General features: G+C 49.6%; 1 protein-coding gene across 2 annotated transcripts in view; it reads right to left on the bottom strand.

Moving 5' to 3' along the window:
* Positions 1–14,238, bottom strand: part of KIF3B (kinesin family member 3B) — a 373,294-nt gene that overhangs the window by 116,462 nt on the left and 242,594 nt on the right. The window contains exon 8 of one of the 2 annotated variants that reach the window (XM_069651015.1): positions 4,445–4,582. The exons of the other annotated variant lie outside the window; for it this stretch is intronic. Coding sequence (XP_069507116.1) covers positions 4,571–4,582 — 12 coding nt within the window. The 3' untranslated portion in view covers positions 4,445–4,570. Of the gene's footprint in view, positions 1–4,444; positions 4,583–14,238 lie in introns of those variants that run through there. 2 annotated transcript variants of the gene reach the window in all.

Below are 14,238 nucleotides of genomic sequence, written 5' to 3'. Positions count from 1 at the left end.
GGCGACAGGATGCAGACGGTCTACTAACGCCAAACTCATGACAACTAAAACGGAAGATACAGAAAGGGAAAGCGTGTGGCAAAGAGTTAAGGACAAAGTGAAAACGATATGCATGGGCAGGAGAAGATGATCAAGGAGAGATTGTACTTTGTTGGGGTGGGAGTTGCAGACAAGGTGTGACATACGAAGAGACAATGGGCTGATGGGTTAGCTCAAAGCTTGACCAACCCTCTCGAGTCTCACAATGGCTGTGAATTGGCGAAGGCATACAGTTAGTTTAAAAGCAAATGATTACAGGAAGTGGGGCTTACATAGAAGGAGATGACACACGCATGTTTGTTTTAAATAACAATATGTTAGTATGTGCCAAAATATAAGATCGTGTTAAAATTTGTTTAGATAAATATTAAGGAGAATGGACATCGAATATGGTTCAAAGTTGTTTTTAAAACAAAGAACTTTTAAGACGGGGTGTGTAGTGAAGGACCCGAATTAAAGATGGGGAAATCAACAACTGAATGAAGTGGAGGGCAGCCCCCACTTAAACCTAAGCAGAGAAATTCGTATGGACTATTTTGATGATGTAATTCTGGGTAAATGGTATTCATAATGTTAGTATATACTAGTATTTGAAAACGCATCGTATTTATAAGGTCAAAAATGTCATTACCATGATGTAATAAGGTGGCAAGGCACAGAATGGACAATAAGATTTTCTGTACACAGACAGAAAATCGTTCTGGCTAAATGCCTTTAATGAAAATGCATGTAACCAAAAATGTGGCTAAAATGAGAAGAAATTGAGTAGTGCTCAAAGTGTGTAGGATGAGGTCATTTTAAAGTGGAGACATTCGAGGACACCATGCTTTCAGAAACTTGGCTAATGGGCAGAACCTAGACTTTTAATTAGGCCTTGTCTGAAACCTTATCTGAAGAGTCCAGCTGCATCAACTATAAATTGAATGGAACACCGGAGGAAAAGTCAGACATGCATGCTAGAGCGTATTTCATTCTGAAGGTTTTGTTCAATTAAAAATAATTGCCCAATGAGCTAATGTTTAACGATTAAGTTGCTTAAGACTGTGCAGGAAAGGTTGGGGCAGATTGCTCCCTCACATTTTGCTTTAAAAATGAGCTCTGTGTGATGCTGGGGGTGGTTGAGGCTGGGAGCTCATCCAGGGCACTGGGGCTGCACTGTGTCAGCAGTGGCATGAAATAAACCTTTATGAACTTAACAGTCTCTTTGCCAAATCCTTGAGTTGTCCTTATTGAATTGTGTTGGAGTATGTGAATCCTGCACCCCAACCTCCCCAAGGTGCAGCTATCTTGTCTTATAGGTACTAGAGGGTGAGCACTGACCTATGGGCCCGTCAGTGGTTCTCTCGCTCTCCTGTACACTTGGATTTCAGAAAGGTTAGCGGCTGCGGAATGACTGCGAAATTACTTGGGACGAAGAAATGTTTCACAAGCGTAAGTTGGTCTATGCGGAGTAATTGCAGCCTTCAGGGAAGAGCGTGGTAAAAACAAAGCAGTGAAAACTTGATGAAACTTCAGGTACGTAACTTAGTTAAACTTCTTTCTTATTTCTATTAAGTTCGTTAGTTAATGAAATACCTTTTGTTTGCAGGTTTTCGGGAAGCTGAAGAAGAAATACCTTCGGAAGATGCAGAGTCTGCAGAGGAAACTTCTGAATGAAGGTACTACGACTGCGAACGAAGACTGCTGCAAAGAAGATGCTGCGGCTGGGAGGGAACCTCTGACAGAAGATGCTGCGGTTACGAACAAAAACAGCTGACTGAAGAGACGCTTCGGAAATACTTTGGTTCGGTAAGTCTATTAAAAAACTATGGAATTCTGTTTTTTCTGTGAAAACGAATGTCTATTTTTCTCCTGGGACAGGTTCTGTGAGGAGAGACCCCGGTAGCGTTACCCGCTGTCAGCGGAGCAGGCGCGAAACGAGCGATCCAGCGGAGGCAGGGCTTAAGTAGCTCCCTCTGAAATAGCTGGAGTGTGCTGTAAGTTATCAATGGACCTAGCAGCGGCCATATTTAGTGTATGACAACTACTGTAAGCACTACGAGAGCCTACGGGTGCACATGCTAAGAATGATACAAATGCCATTTGTGCCAGGCTTGTACCCACTGTTGACCTGCTGATGGATGTGATGTCCTTGCTTCTCATGTATGCCTGAATGGGAACTGTGCTCATTTACTGGGATCATGACATGAGGTGAGCAGCGACCACTGTCATGAGCTTGGTTATGACCCCTGGAGCGGAGGTCAACCCAAAGGGAAGCACCTTGAACTGATAGTACTTATCCCCTATGAGGGACCTCAGGAACTTCCTGTGCTTTGGATGTATCGGCACATCGTAAATAAGCATCCTGTAAGTCTATTTACATCAGCAGGTCCTACAATTGGAGAGCGTGGAAAATCTCTCTCAACGTCACCATCCTGAATTGGTCTTTCCTAAGGAACTTGTTCAAGGCCCTGAGGTCCAGAATGGGACAGAGACCACCTCCCTTCTTGGGTACCAGGAAGTACTGTTAACACCAGCCTGATCCTCTGTGCTCCGGAGGTACCTCTTCTACGGCCCCCTTCAACAGGATGTCAGTGTGTGTGTGTCAGTGTGTGTGTGTCAGTGTGTGTGTGTCAGTGTGTGTGTGTCAGTGTGTGTGTGTCAGTGTGTGTGTGTGTGTGTGTGTGTGTGTCAGTGTGTGTGTGTGTGTGTGTGTCAGTGTGTGTGTCAGTGTGAGTGTGTGTGTGTGTTTTTTAAATAGGTCAGACAATAACCCAACCGCACAAACTAGAGGGCCCAGACGTCGGATAAAACATCCCACCATTGGGGCCAATGCTCAGCCGCCTGCCCACTAACCGTTAGGTTGTGGGAGGGTAAAATCTAAACGGCTTTGAGGGTGGAGTCGCCCCAGCCGCTGCCGCTTTTGCTGGCCTCTGGCAGGATCTCTGCCCCCTTCCAGGCTTGTGGGAGCTGCACCTTCCTGCCATAAAGCACATGGGAAGAGGCTCTTCCCTAGAGGCAAAGTTGATGGCAGGTTTGGCCGGATTTTGCGGGTAATCCTGACTCCTTCCATTTTTCCAGGGAGTTACCAGCTTTCTAGCCAAAAAGGTGCTCACCTTCAGAAAGGCACGACAAGCAGCCTGTTCTGGCTGTTCAGTGAGAGGCCAGACGTTTTCAGATAGGCATGTCTTCTTACAGTTACTGCCAAGCCCATCGAGTGACCAATGCAGTCGGCCACACCCAGGTCAGTTTGAAGTGACTGCCTGGCTACCTCCTTCCCATCTTCCACCAGCCTTGAGAATCCATCCCGCATTTCTCCCTTGGGAATGTATTGGGCCACCTGCTCCACAGCTTTCCACAGGCCGAATGAGTATTTAGCGAACCCACATGCTATATTGGTGGCCTTCAGAGCAATGCTGCTAGAAGTAAAGACTTTCTTGTCCATTGCGTCCAACCTCTTACCCTTTCTATCCAGAGGCAGATTCGAGGAAGAGGCTGCAGGTCTGGTGGCAATTGTGGCTGCCTGCACAACAGGGCCTTGCGGAGAAGGGTGAGAGAATAGAAAAGATGGATCTCCACTTGCCGGACTATACTTCCCAGTCATAGTGGAGCTAACCGGGGGAATGGAGCAGGGTATGCTGCTACAAGGAGGCTGTGGGATCTGTAATTGACGAGTTGAGTGGCATATTTCTTTCTGTAACCAGGCCATCATCCAAGATGTCACTGAGTTCATAGCCCAGGGTCGGCACTGCTGAGGCCCTTGGACCTGGAGTATCTACCACCCTATCCACCAGTGCCCTACGTTTAGCGTGAGTATGGGTGTAGGGCTGACCCTGCCGGAAATCTACATCTGGAGATGCGTCTAATCCACTGGCATCGTGGAGTCTTTGAGCCAGCAAGCACCTGCTTGATTGTTGAAATAATCGACGCCTCCTGACTTTTGAAATATGGGATTGATGCCACCATGAGGTTGTAAAGGAGGGGCACTACTTATTGTACTCATGCGAACGTGTTCAGTTTTTTTATACATAGACTCAATGTGTATCAAGTTTCACATGAGTAGTAATAAACACTTCTGGTGCATATGGGTATAGTCCCCGGGCCTATGGAGACTTAACGCAACTCATGCACAAACCAGCCTGTTACCAACAGGTAACTCATTTGCACTCCTGTCAGACAAAGACCGTTTGTGTTTTTCATACAGGTAAATTTAAAGAAAATACATCTTAGATAATACAAAGCTTAAACATATGATTTCACAAATAAATGTCAATGCCAAAAGTCTCACATGAAGTCAATCCGCATTGTTTAATTATCGTGGTGTTATCACACCAAATTCATTTGGTGGTGAAGTAAAAATTACACCAAACATTTAATACTGGAAAACTTTACAAATCCAAAAGGAAAGTATACAACACTTCTCTTCATAAACTACTGTATTCGTACAGTCAGTCAACTCAAAGGTTACATTTTGCCAACATGCTTCGGATATACAAAATCCATCCTCAGGGATTTCAGTTGTCTTTCATCACAAAAATCTACATTTACATGTTCATCTGTGTACCTAAAGTGGATAGCAAATCATAGTGTTAGCACCTTGTAGTTTCTTTTTCCAATCAACATTTCAGTTGTGTATCCACCAACTTTCCCCATGACGTATAACGAACACTAACCTCAAATAGTGTAGAGTAACCTTGAAGTAAATCCAACCTCTGAGATTAAATATATGGAAATTGTTGTCGGCTACATAACCCAAACAGAAGTTAATTCACAGCCTTAACTGGTTAGACACCCTCTGGGTAGTCCTTCTGGTTCAGGGCCTTCTGCCTCTCTGCAACAAATTAAAAACCGGGTGGGGCCATTTAAAAAGTCGTAATTTGTTGAAGACCATTGCGAGTATAAAAGCACGCGTCTGGTTTAATTGACCATATGCTTGCTACCACCTGCCACAATCAGCTGGACAAATTGGCTTTTTGTCACTTTAGACAATCCCTGAACCTTGTTAAGGCACTTACTTTGTGTTCTCCTACACAGGAAGTGGGGCCGGCAACCAGGGAACCGATCAGTTGCCCCACCCCCGTGTAAATACTTGCCGTAGCAATGGCAACGCTCCGCATGTAGACCGGGAGTGGCGGCCATCTTGCTATGCAACTTGTAGTTCTGAACAGGCACAATGTCCCAAAATTACAAAAGCGGTTGTTCCCAAATGCACCCATACCCGATTGGTTGAGTGCGCCTTTGTTCAGCATCGGAAGTGATACCAATTACTGTCCTAAAATGATCTGCAATTTTTAGAGCAAAAAGGCACTAAAACCTCCATTTGAAGTTGTCTAGGCAAATTCTCCAGGCTTTATAAGATGCAATTATGATCTTACAACCTGCAATTACAGAGTCTGCGTTAAACACTAGCAGACTCAACAACATTTGGATCTGGGCAGGACTTGCCCTTACTTTGAGTTTTACAAGGAGTATCCCCTTAATACTTTTTGCAGAAGGTTAGTCAAGTGCACCAATATCCTCTATGAATGCAAAGACCATCAACCCCTGCAGCATCTCACCATAGTTAATACAAAAGCCACCTGCACTTGAGCAGTCAGTCTGTTTGTCTCACTGTACATGTCGCTGCCCAATCACCCTCCCCATACATGTGTGCCCCACTGCTCTCAAGCATCAGGCCTACTCGCACTAACAAGAGCATTGGCAGATTTAAACAGGACCGGGCAGTGAACTGCGCTGGGGATTTTGAAGGTGGTCGGTCGAACGTGAGTTTAGCTGTCCGATCTCGCACTGACTTCATTTCCGAGCACAACGCACACCCTTCCGTGTCATGATCCGCACCAAGACCATACACACATACGTTGTGTTGGTCGGTGAGGGGTTGCAGCTTATGTATCACTTGAATCCCGAAATCCGAGGGGCACACATCCGGAGTTGCAGAATTGAAAAATGTATGACGAAAATCACCGGTTGTCGTGTTCCTCAGAGCAGCACGTCGGGCGCGTGGAAAAACTGAGGCACAGGGGCGTATTAACGTGGTATATGTATGACGGCCAACGTCGGGTCTGGATCCGACGATTGAGCACCGAGCAAGACCGATCGATAATCGATGGCCTGGCCTTCACGAGAAGGGAAGGCACGGGGAGCCTAGCCTTCAAGAGAAGGAAACGCACGCGGGGTGCCTGGCGCTCCCGAGAAGGCAAGGTATGGGAACGTGTCTGGCACTCCCAAGAAGGCAAGGCAGAGGGGAGGGGGGCCTGGCGCTCCCGAGAAGGCAAGGCATGGGGGCGGGGGCCTGGTGCTCCCGAGAAGGGAAGGCACGGCGGGGGGACCTGCCACTCCCGGGGCAGTGAAGGCACGGCGGGGGGACCTGCCACTCCCAGGAAGGGAAGGCAGGGGGGCTTCCGCTCCCAAGAAGGTAAGGCACGGGGGGCAGTACACAAGAGAAGGAAAACTTGGAGAGCATGGAGATACCCTACCTGACTAAAGGTGACTAAAGGTGTCTTCCCAGGTCCGATGTAGATTAAAGTCCTACTTCAGCTAATAAAGCATTAGACATTTCTACTCACACAGATATACTCTCCACATTCCATTTGAATTAACCAGAACAGTTATCAAAATGCCATTTCTGGAGATTTGTTGACAAAAGAAAAACAGACAAATAGGACAAAGGTAAAGCAGCAGAGGACAGAAAATTTGCGAACTACAAGACTACCAAGTTAGGACCCACATACATGCAGATACCAGGACAATGAAAAACAATTTCAGTTTGACTGGATAATTGAATAAAAGATGAGAGATAAGACAGTTTACATTTAAAAGCAATATGATCCATGTTAAGATTGACAGAAAGCGTTGATATAAAAAAATACAAATTTCTAGAGGAACTTGTGGCAGCAAATACAGTTTTAACTCAGGCATGTCGTCTCACAATTTAACAAGGCATTATAAGATTCACCATCTCAGTTATCAGTAAACCAAGGGAAAAAAGACAAAATGCCATAGGAGGCAGTGAAGAACCTTGCATCACTCCCACAAACTGAGAAGGATTTACAGCAAAGTGGCTCAGTGCAGAGCAATTCAAACAGACCATGCACTTGAGATCGACTTGGACTTGGATCAATCTTGCAATTTGCTCCACCCCACCACCGCCCCTTTTCTTGCCCAAATTGAGCATGCACCATATGGGTATGGGCTATATGCTGAATGCACATTTCAAGATACAGACAATGGCAACTGAAAGAAATGCTTTAGAAACTGAAAGTGAGATAATTTTGATCATTGATTAAATAACAAATTCTAGTTTAAGATCAGAAGAAAGCATCCCCAAACATACAGACTACAGAAACAGAATCCTGGGAGGCCTTCCTAAATAAATCACTTGCCTTGCTAAAAGAAAATTCATGGCTAGAGATATGTTCAGGACCTGATGGTGAACGGGATTGTGAAAAAGGAACAAGTTACTTACCTGTAACTGTTTCCAGCATGGGTCTGGCATGGATTCACATGCTCATGAATATTCCCCGTTGTCAGGCTGGGAATCCTCGGTAAAGTAAAAAATCAGTTTCAGTTTCTGAACTGTCTTTCTCCTAATAACCAATGACTGGTCTCTGGGTCATACTGCCCCCAGCCAATGATTGCCCTCTACATAACCCCCTCCTCTGGCAGCCATCTTCAGATTTGGTAGCACGTAAAGTGGCAGTAGGACCAAGTGAAAAGCCGCAGAGGGGTAGGAGGGAGGGTTCGCATGTGAATCCATGCCAGACCCATGCTGGAGAACAGTTACAGGTAAGTAACTTGTTCCTTCTCCAGCATGGGGTCTGGCATGGATTCACATGCTCATGAATACAAGAATACATAGCAGTACACACATGCACAACCACGGGAGGTGGCAAGGCTCAACATTAAGCATTTCATCACTCAACATTAAGCATCTCTTACCTCCTCACAAGGCCCACCTTCAGGCGAACAAGTTGCGCAGCACTGCCTGGCCGACTCTGGACTCCTCCCTGGAATCCCGGTCGACGCAGTAGAATCTCGTGAAGGTGTGCATCGGTCGACCTCCACGTTGCAGCCCTGCAGATGTCCAGCAGGGGCACGCCAGATTGGAACGCCGTGGTAGCAGCGATCGCTCTGGTCGAATGGGCTCTCGGACGGCCGGGCAACGGTCGGTTTGCCAACCGGTGACAGTGCATGCCGCCGCCGGAGAGCCATCTGGAAATGGAAGCCTTCGAGAGGGCCTTCCCTTGGTTCACAGGTCCAAAGTTCACAAACAGCTGTGATGTCTTCCGAAAACTCTTTGTGCGGTCCACATAGAACTTCAGCGCTCTAGCTACATCCAGCGAGTGCAAAGTCCTCTCGGCCGGCGATGAAGGCGACGGGAAGAAAATGGGCAACACCAAGGGCTCGTTGAGGTGGAAGTCAGATGGCACCTTGGGCATGAAGGAGGGGGTGTGTCCTCAGCACCACCTTCGTCTCGTGGAGTCAGGTACGGGGGCTTACAAGAGAGGGCCTGGATCTCTCCCATTCGTCGTGCAGAGGCGATGGCCACAATAAACGCTGTCTTCCGCAACAGGAACTTCAACGGTGCTGAATGCAGAGGCTCGAATGGTGGCCCCCATGAGCCTGGTCAGCACCACGTTGAGTTCCCACGCCGGAGCCAGAGCCTTCACCGGCAGGAAGCATCGGAACAGTCCCTTCATGAACTCCTTCACCAGGCGATGGGACCATAGGTATGAGCGCCCCGGAGTTCTGGTGTAGCAGGAGATAGCCGCCAGATGGATCTTGATGGAGGCATGGGCCAGCGATAGCAAGTACTGCAGCACTTGAGGGGCCGTAATCCGCAGAAGGTTAATCTTTGTGTCCGTAGCACTTGAGAGTTGAGGACGCCCTAGCCTTTGGAAGCACCTCCTTGCAGCCCGCCGGGATATCGTACCCTCCAAACTCTAGTGCTGCAGGAGCCAGGCCTGCAAGTTCAGCGACCCCGGGTCATGGTGGAGGATGGCGCCTCCTTGTCTGGAGAGGAGATCTGCGTCCGTCGGCAGTTTGACTGGGTGGGGGGAAGGTGACACTGGCATGTCCCGAAGGTCCGGGAACCATATCTGTCTCTGCCACGCCGGTGCGACAAGGATCATCCTGCACGGGACCGTCTGAGTTGGTTGATGAGTCGCAGCAGCAACGGCAGGAGCGCATTGAGGAACAGGCCGTCCCAGGGGAATGAGAAGGCATCGCCCATGCTCCCCGGCTGGGGAAACCTGCTGGCGAACCTCCAGCACTTGGCGTTCGTCACGAATAAGTCGATCTGGGGATTGCCCCATCGTTGGAATAGCAGATCCACTTGATCCTGTCGCAGTTCCCACTTGTGGCATGAGCGTAGCTCCCTGCTGAGTGAGTCGGCTATGGTGTTCTTTATTCCTGCCAGGTGGAAGGGTACCAGAAACATCCCTTGGGCGATGGCCCAATGCCACAGATCCTGGGCCTCCTTGGATAGGGCTGGGGATCTGGTGCCTACCTGCTTCCGGATTTAGAACATCGTGGTGGTGTTGTTGGTGGTGAAGATCCTCCTTGCCCTTGAGGGATGGAAGGAATGACCCGAGGGCCCAGAACACAGCTCGGAGCTTGGCAGAAGGTCTTGTTGAGCGAAATCCTGTCTTCGAAGCTGCCGCTGCTTGCATCCAAAGGGCGTCGAGGAACTCTTGCAGTGGACGCATCCGCAGCCTGCACAGGCGCACGAGGTAGATGCACGAGGACATCATGCCGAGTGATGGACCTCACCCTGGCCACGTCCATGACCGACAGTCGTTGCAACTTGGCCAGGATGGCCTTCATCCTTTCCTCCGACGGAGAGGCCAATCGCGCCAGTGTGTCGAGCCTGGCTCCCAGAAACAGTGCGACTTGTGACGGGACCAAGTGGGATTTTACGTAGTTGACGGAAAATCCCAGATCCATCAGCAGCTGGACGGTCTTAGCTGTGTGTCCGACGGCGAGTTCTCTTGTCCTTGCTCGAAAGATCCAATCGTCCAGGTAGGGGTAGACGTGGATCCCCTGCAGGCGCAGCTGCGTCGCTACGAACTTTCGATGTCCTTTTAGAATGGGGATGTGGAAATAAGCATCCTCCAAGTCCACCGACGATAGGAAGTTGCCCTCCTCCAGCTGTCCCAGCACGTGCTGGAGAGTGACCATCCGGAACCTTTGGGACTTTATGTACTTGTTTAAGCGACGAAGGTCCAGGATGGGTCGCCAGCCGCCGGTCTTCTTCCTTACGAGGAAGTATCACGAGTACACTCCGGAGCCCCGGAGCCTCTTTGGGACGAGCTTGATGGCTCCTTTCTTCAGCATCGCCCTTACTTCCAGCAGCAGTTGTGGGACGTGGTTTTTCTTCTTGGCCACAGGAGGAATGCGGGGGCACTTTTTTAGAAACTCGAGAGTGTGCCCGCATGCCAGGGTATCCAGCACCAACGGTTGGTGGAGATGGACTCCCACACGCTGACGAACTTAGCCAGCCAGCCTCCCATCGGGGTGCTCATGTGGGGGCCCGACGCTACGGCTGGTTCAGTCCTGCTTGGTAGTGGCCCTGCCGCCTTGACCTCTTTGATGGCGACGAGAGTCTCCTGAATTGCCGCCTCCTCTGTAGGCCTCGAGGAGCCGCCGCCGAATCCTTTGGAGGCACCTTGCTTCCCTACGGAGTTCCGAAAGGGCGGCTGTCGTCATTGCAAAACTCCCAAGGCCCGTGCCGTTTCTGTGTCGGCCTTAATCGCCTGAAGTCCACTGTCTTGCCAAACAGGTTGTTTCCGTCGAAAGGCATGTCCAAAACTCTGGTTTGCACGTCCTGGCGGAAATCGGTTGCCTTGAGCCAACCACGCCGGCGAAGGCAAACACTGTTGCCCATCTGGCAAAAGCCGGTGTCAGCAATGTCCATGGCCACCGTTATGGCGTGGTCCGACACCACCTCGCCTTCCTGCAGTATCTCCATGGTCTCAGCCCTCTTGTCGTCCGGGAGGAAGTCCAGCAGAGGAGCGATCTTAAACCACAGCTCCCTGTCGTAGCAGGCCACAATCGCGAGGGCATTGGCCGCTTTAATAGTCGTCGCCAACGAGATGACCCGTTCCATGGCATCCAATTTCTTCCCTACGCCGTCCGGCGGGGAGGTCGAAGTTGACGCAGTCGCCCCCGCCGCTTTCTTCTTGGCCGCCGCCGAGACGAACGAATCTGGGTACATGGGGGTGGAATTCGGGACCCGGTACTTCTTCTCGTACTAGTCTCTCTTGGCAGGGGTAGTGGACGGGTTCTTCAGGAGCTCCAGCCCCTCGTCCCAGATGTCGTCAAGCAACGGGACAGAGAGGACCGTCTTCCTCTTGGCCTCACGTCGTTGATCGAGGAAACATTCCTTCTTCTGTTCTACCGGGCAGAGCTGAAAGAGCTTGGATGCCCTAGCGATCATGGCGTGGAATGAGCCAATTTCGTCCGGCGGAGAAGGCCGGGGGTGTTCGGTGATAGAAGGCTCATCCCGTTGTCACCACCGTCATCTGTCCCCATTATAGCCGTCTCTGTTCCTGTGTCATCCCTCAGATCCGGGGAAGGGGATGAAGGCATTGAGGGCCGCGTAGGCTGGAAGTGCGATGGGGGATGAGTTCTCCTCTGCTTGCTTGCAGGCCTTCCCGACGGTCCAGGCTGTGTTGGGTCGGCCATTGGGGGTAAGGGCAACCTTGTCCTCATCTCTGTGCACAAGGCCTGGATAGCCATCAAGATTGCTCCTGAGCTGTCCTGTGGCCCGGGCACAGGCTGCGACGGGCACGATGGTTGGGGAGTGGAATCCTCCGCCTCCACAGGAACCTCGTCGGCATCACCGTCACTTTCTTCGTCCGCCTCGTCGGGATCCCTCCCGTGGGACCGGACTTCCTCAGACCTCTTGTCCAGGATCTTCACGACTGTATCCGTGATGGCCACCACCCCCCCCCTCTTTTTCCACCAGGGTTTTCACGGGGGTCTTCTCGATGGGCTGAAAAGAACATTGCAGATGGCAGGGAAACTCTGGGCCCTGAGGTCACCTCCACTGGGGTAGCCTCCATAGGCTTCGCCAGGGCCGCCACGACTCCCTCGATAGAGGCCTTAGTCGGGTGAAACAAAGCCTTGACGACTTTGGGCATGCTTGAGGCCTTCACCTTGGGGGGGGGGGGTCGCTGCCTCGCTCCCCCTCAGCTGTCTCCGTCAGGAACGACCGGGGCTTCTCCCGAAGCTTACCCGGGTTCTGACTTCCTTTCCTCCGAGAGATGGCGTCGGTGAAAGTGTGCCCTGCCTGGCAGCTGAGGAGCCCGACCGTTCGGTGCTCCCGGTGCCCACGGACTTGCGGTGCTTTGCCTTTTGTTGGGCCCCCGTCGCCGGGGCGCCCTCAAAGGTCTTAGAAGACTGCTCTGACCTCTTCTCACCTGCTGCTGGGCTCTTCCCCCTCCAGCCAGTTGGTGAGGCGGATTCGCCGATCCTTCATGGTCTGTTCCGACATGTTCTTGCAAAACGCACAGTCCTTCTCCACGTGCGTTTTGTCTTCGTGAAGGCAGTAGAGGCATCTAGAATGCTCATCCTCCTTGAAGACATTCTGCAATCCGCATCCAGGGCAGCTCCTGAACAGCTTGGATCCGGGTGTCGTGCTCCCTTTTTCCTGGGCCATGTCCACGCGGGGGAATCTTCTGGAATCCTCCAAGAAGCGGGACTCGATGAAAACTTCACCCTTGAGGGTTGTTGAAAATTCTAAAACGGGTCCCCGTTGATCGGAAGTAGAAACGGTGGAGCTTGAGGCTCGAATGACTGAAAAAATGAGGTTTAACACTTTGAAAAATCACAAAACACAGTAAAAGCTCGAGAGCTATAGCACGAGGACTCCCAACACTTGAACATGCGGTAAACATCTGAAGATGGCTTCCAGAGGAGGGGCTTAAGTAGAGGGCAGTCATTGGCTGGGGGCAGTATGACCCAGAGACCAGTGATTGGTTATTAGGAGAAAGACAGTTCAGAAACGAAACTGCAACTGATATTTTCTTTACCGAGGATTCCCAGCCTGACGACAGGGAATATTCATGAGCATGTGAATCTATGCCAGACCCCATGCTGTAAAAGACTGTAGCATCAAAGGTTGAAGGAAAGGATATTTTCCAGCACTGTTGAATTGTACGAGAAACTTGCACTAAGCTGAAGATAATTCTGCATCTCTACTTTGGAAGCTTTTATATAAGGAATGTAGGATCCGTTCATAGGTAAGAAACCATAGCTGATGAGTATGTGGAGTCTGTTACGTGACAAAAGGTTGGGCAGCTAAGTAGTTTGTAGTGGTAGGCCATTTTTGGGGGAAGATGGTTTAAAGGGACTGTTTGATGGATGAGTGAAAGACTGACAAGGGGTTGAAGGTTAGTGAGCAGGTTGAACACTTGGAGTAGAGATCTCCTCTGTAACCAAACGGGGACAGGTTCAACCCCAGTAAAATAAGGGCAGTAGGTTAAGCACCTGCTGCACACATCTGTTAAACCTGCATATCACAGAACTAGGTTCTCCCTTAGCACGATTAAGGTATGACATTACGTTCCTAAGAGCTTGATAATGTGAAGTCATTTTCCCAACAAAATAAGTTAAAACTAAATAAAAATGAAATTGATAAAGCACATTGCATCAATGTACTGCTTAATAGTAGCCATACCTCATTTGTATATAACAACTTATTTTTAGGATTGGAAATGTGTAGCTTCCTCTAAAAAATGATAACTGCAGCATAAACCCCCATAAAACCAAATGTGTTTACTTATTAAAAGTTACAATCTTTTTTAAGATGATTACTGCCCCTCCCCCACCCACAACTACAAACTGCATGTGAGGCACTCCTGCACTGGTCGTTGGTCCTCTAAGTGAAGGGGTGATTGCTTCTGCACTGTTTGCCTGACCTCTCAACTTACTATGACCAAAGGGTCCCTACAAAAAATGGTTGCCACATGTCCTGTGGCAAATGTTATTACTGAATCAAGGTCACTGTTCCTTTATCTAGAGGTACCGCAGCTACGGGTAGCAGAACACGGCAGAGGTTCTCACACATACGCTATCAGGAGCGCAATAGAGTAAGTACGGCTTGAGGTATACTTAATGTACTTGAGTAATGGTAATACTGATGCAGCCGTTGAGTCGAAGGCCGTATTAGATTGGTGATCGTGTTTGTGGCTACTGTTAATTTACAGGAATCTAAGA

The sequence above is a fragment of the Ambystoma mexicanum genome, chromosome 3p, assembly GCF_040938575.1.
Source record: "Ambystoma mexicanum isolate Mex_15411 chromosome 3p, UKY_AmexF1_1, whole genome shotgun sequence".
Classification (NCBI taxonomy): domain Eukaryota; kingdom Metazoa; phylum Chordata; class Amphibia; order Caudata; family Ambystomatidae; genus Ambystoma; species Ambystoma mexicanum.
Note: the sequence above shows the minus strand (reverse complement) of the source record. Positions and strands in the feature narration are given on the sequence as shown.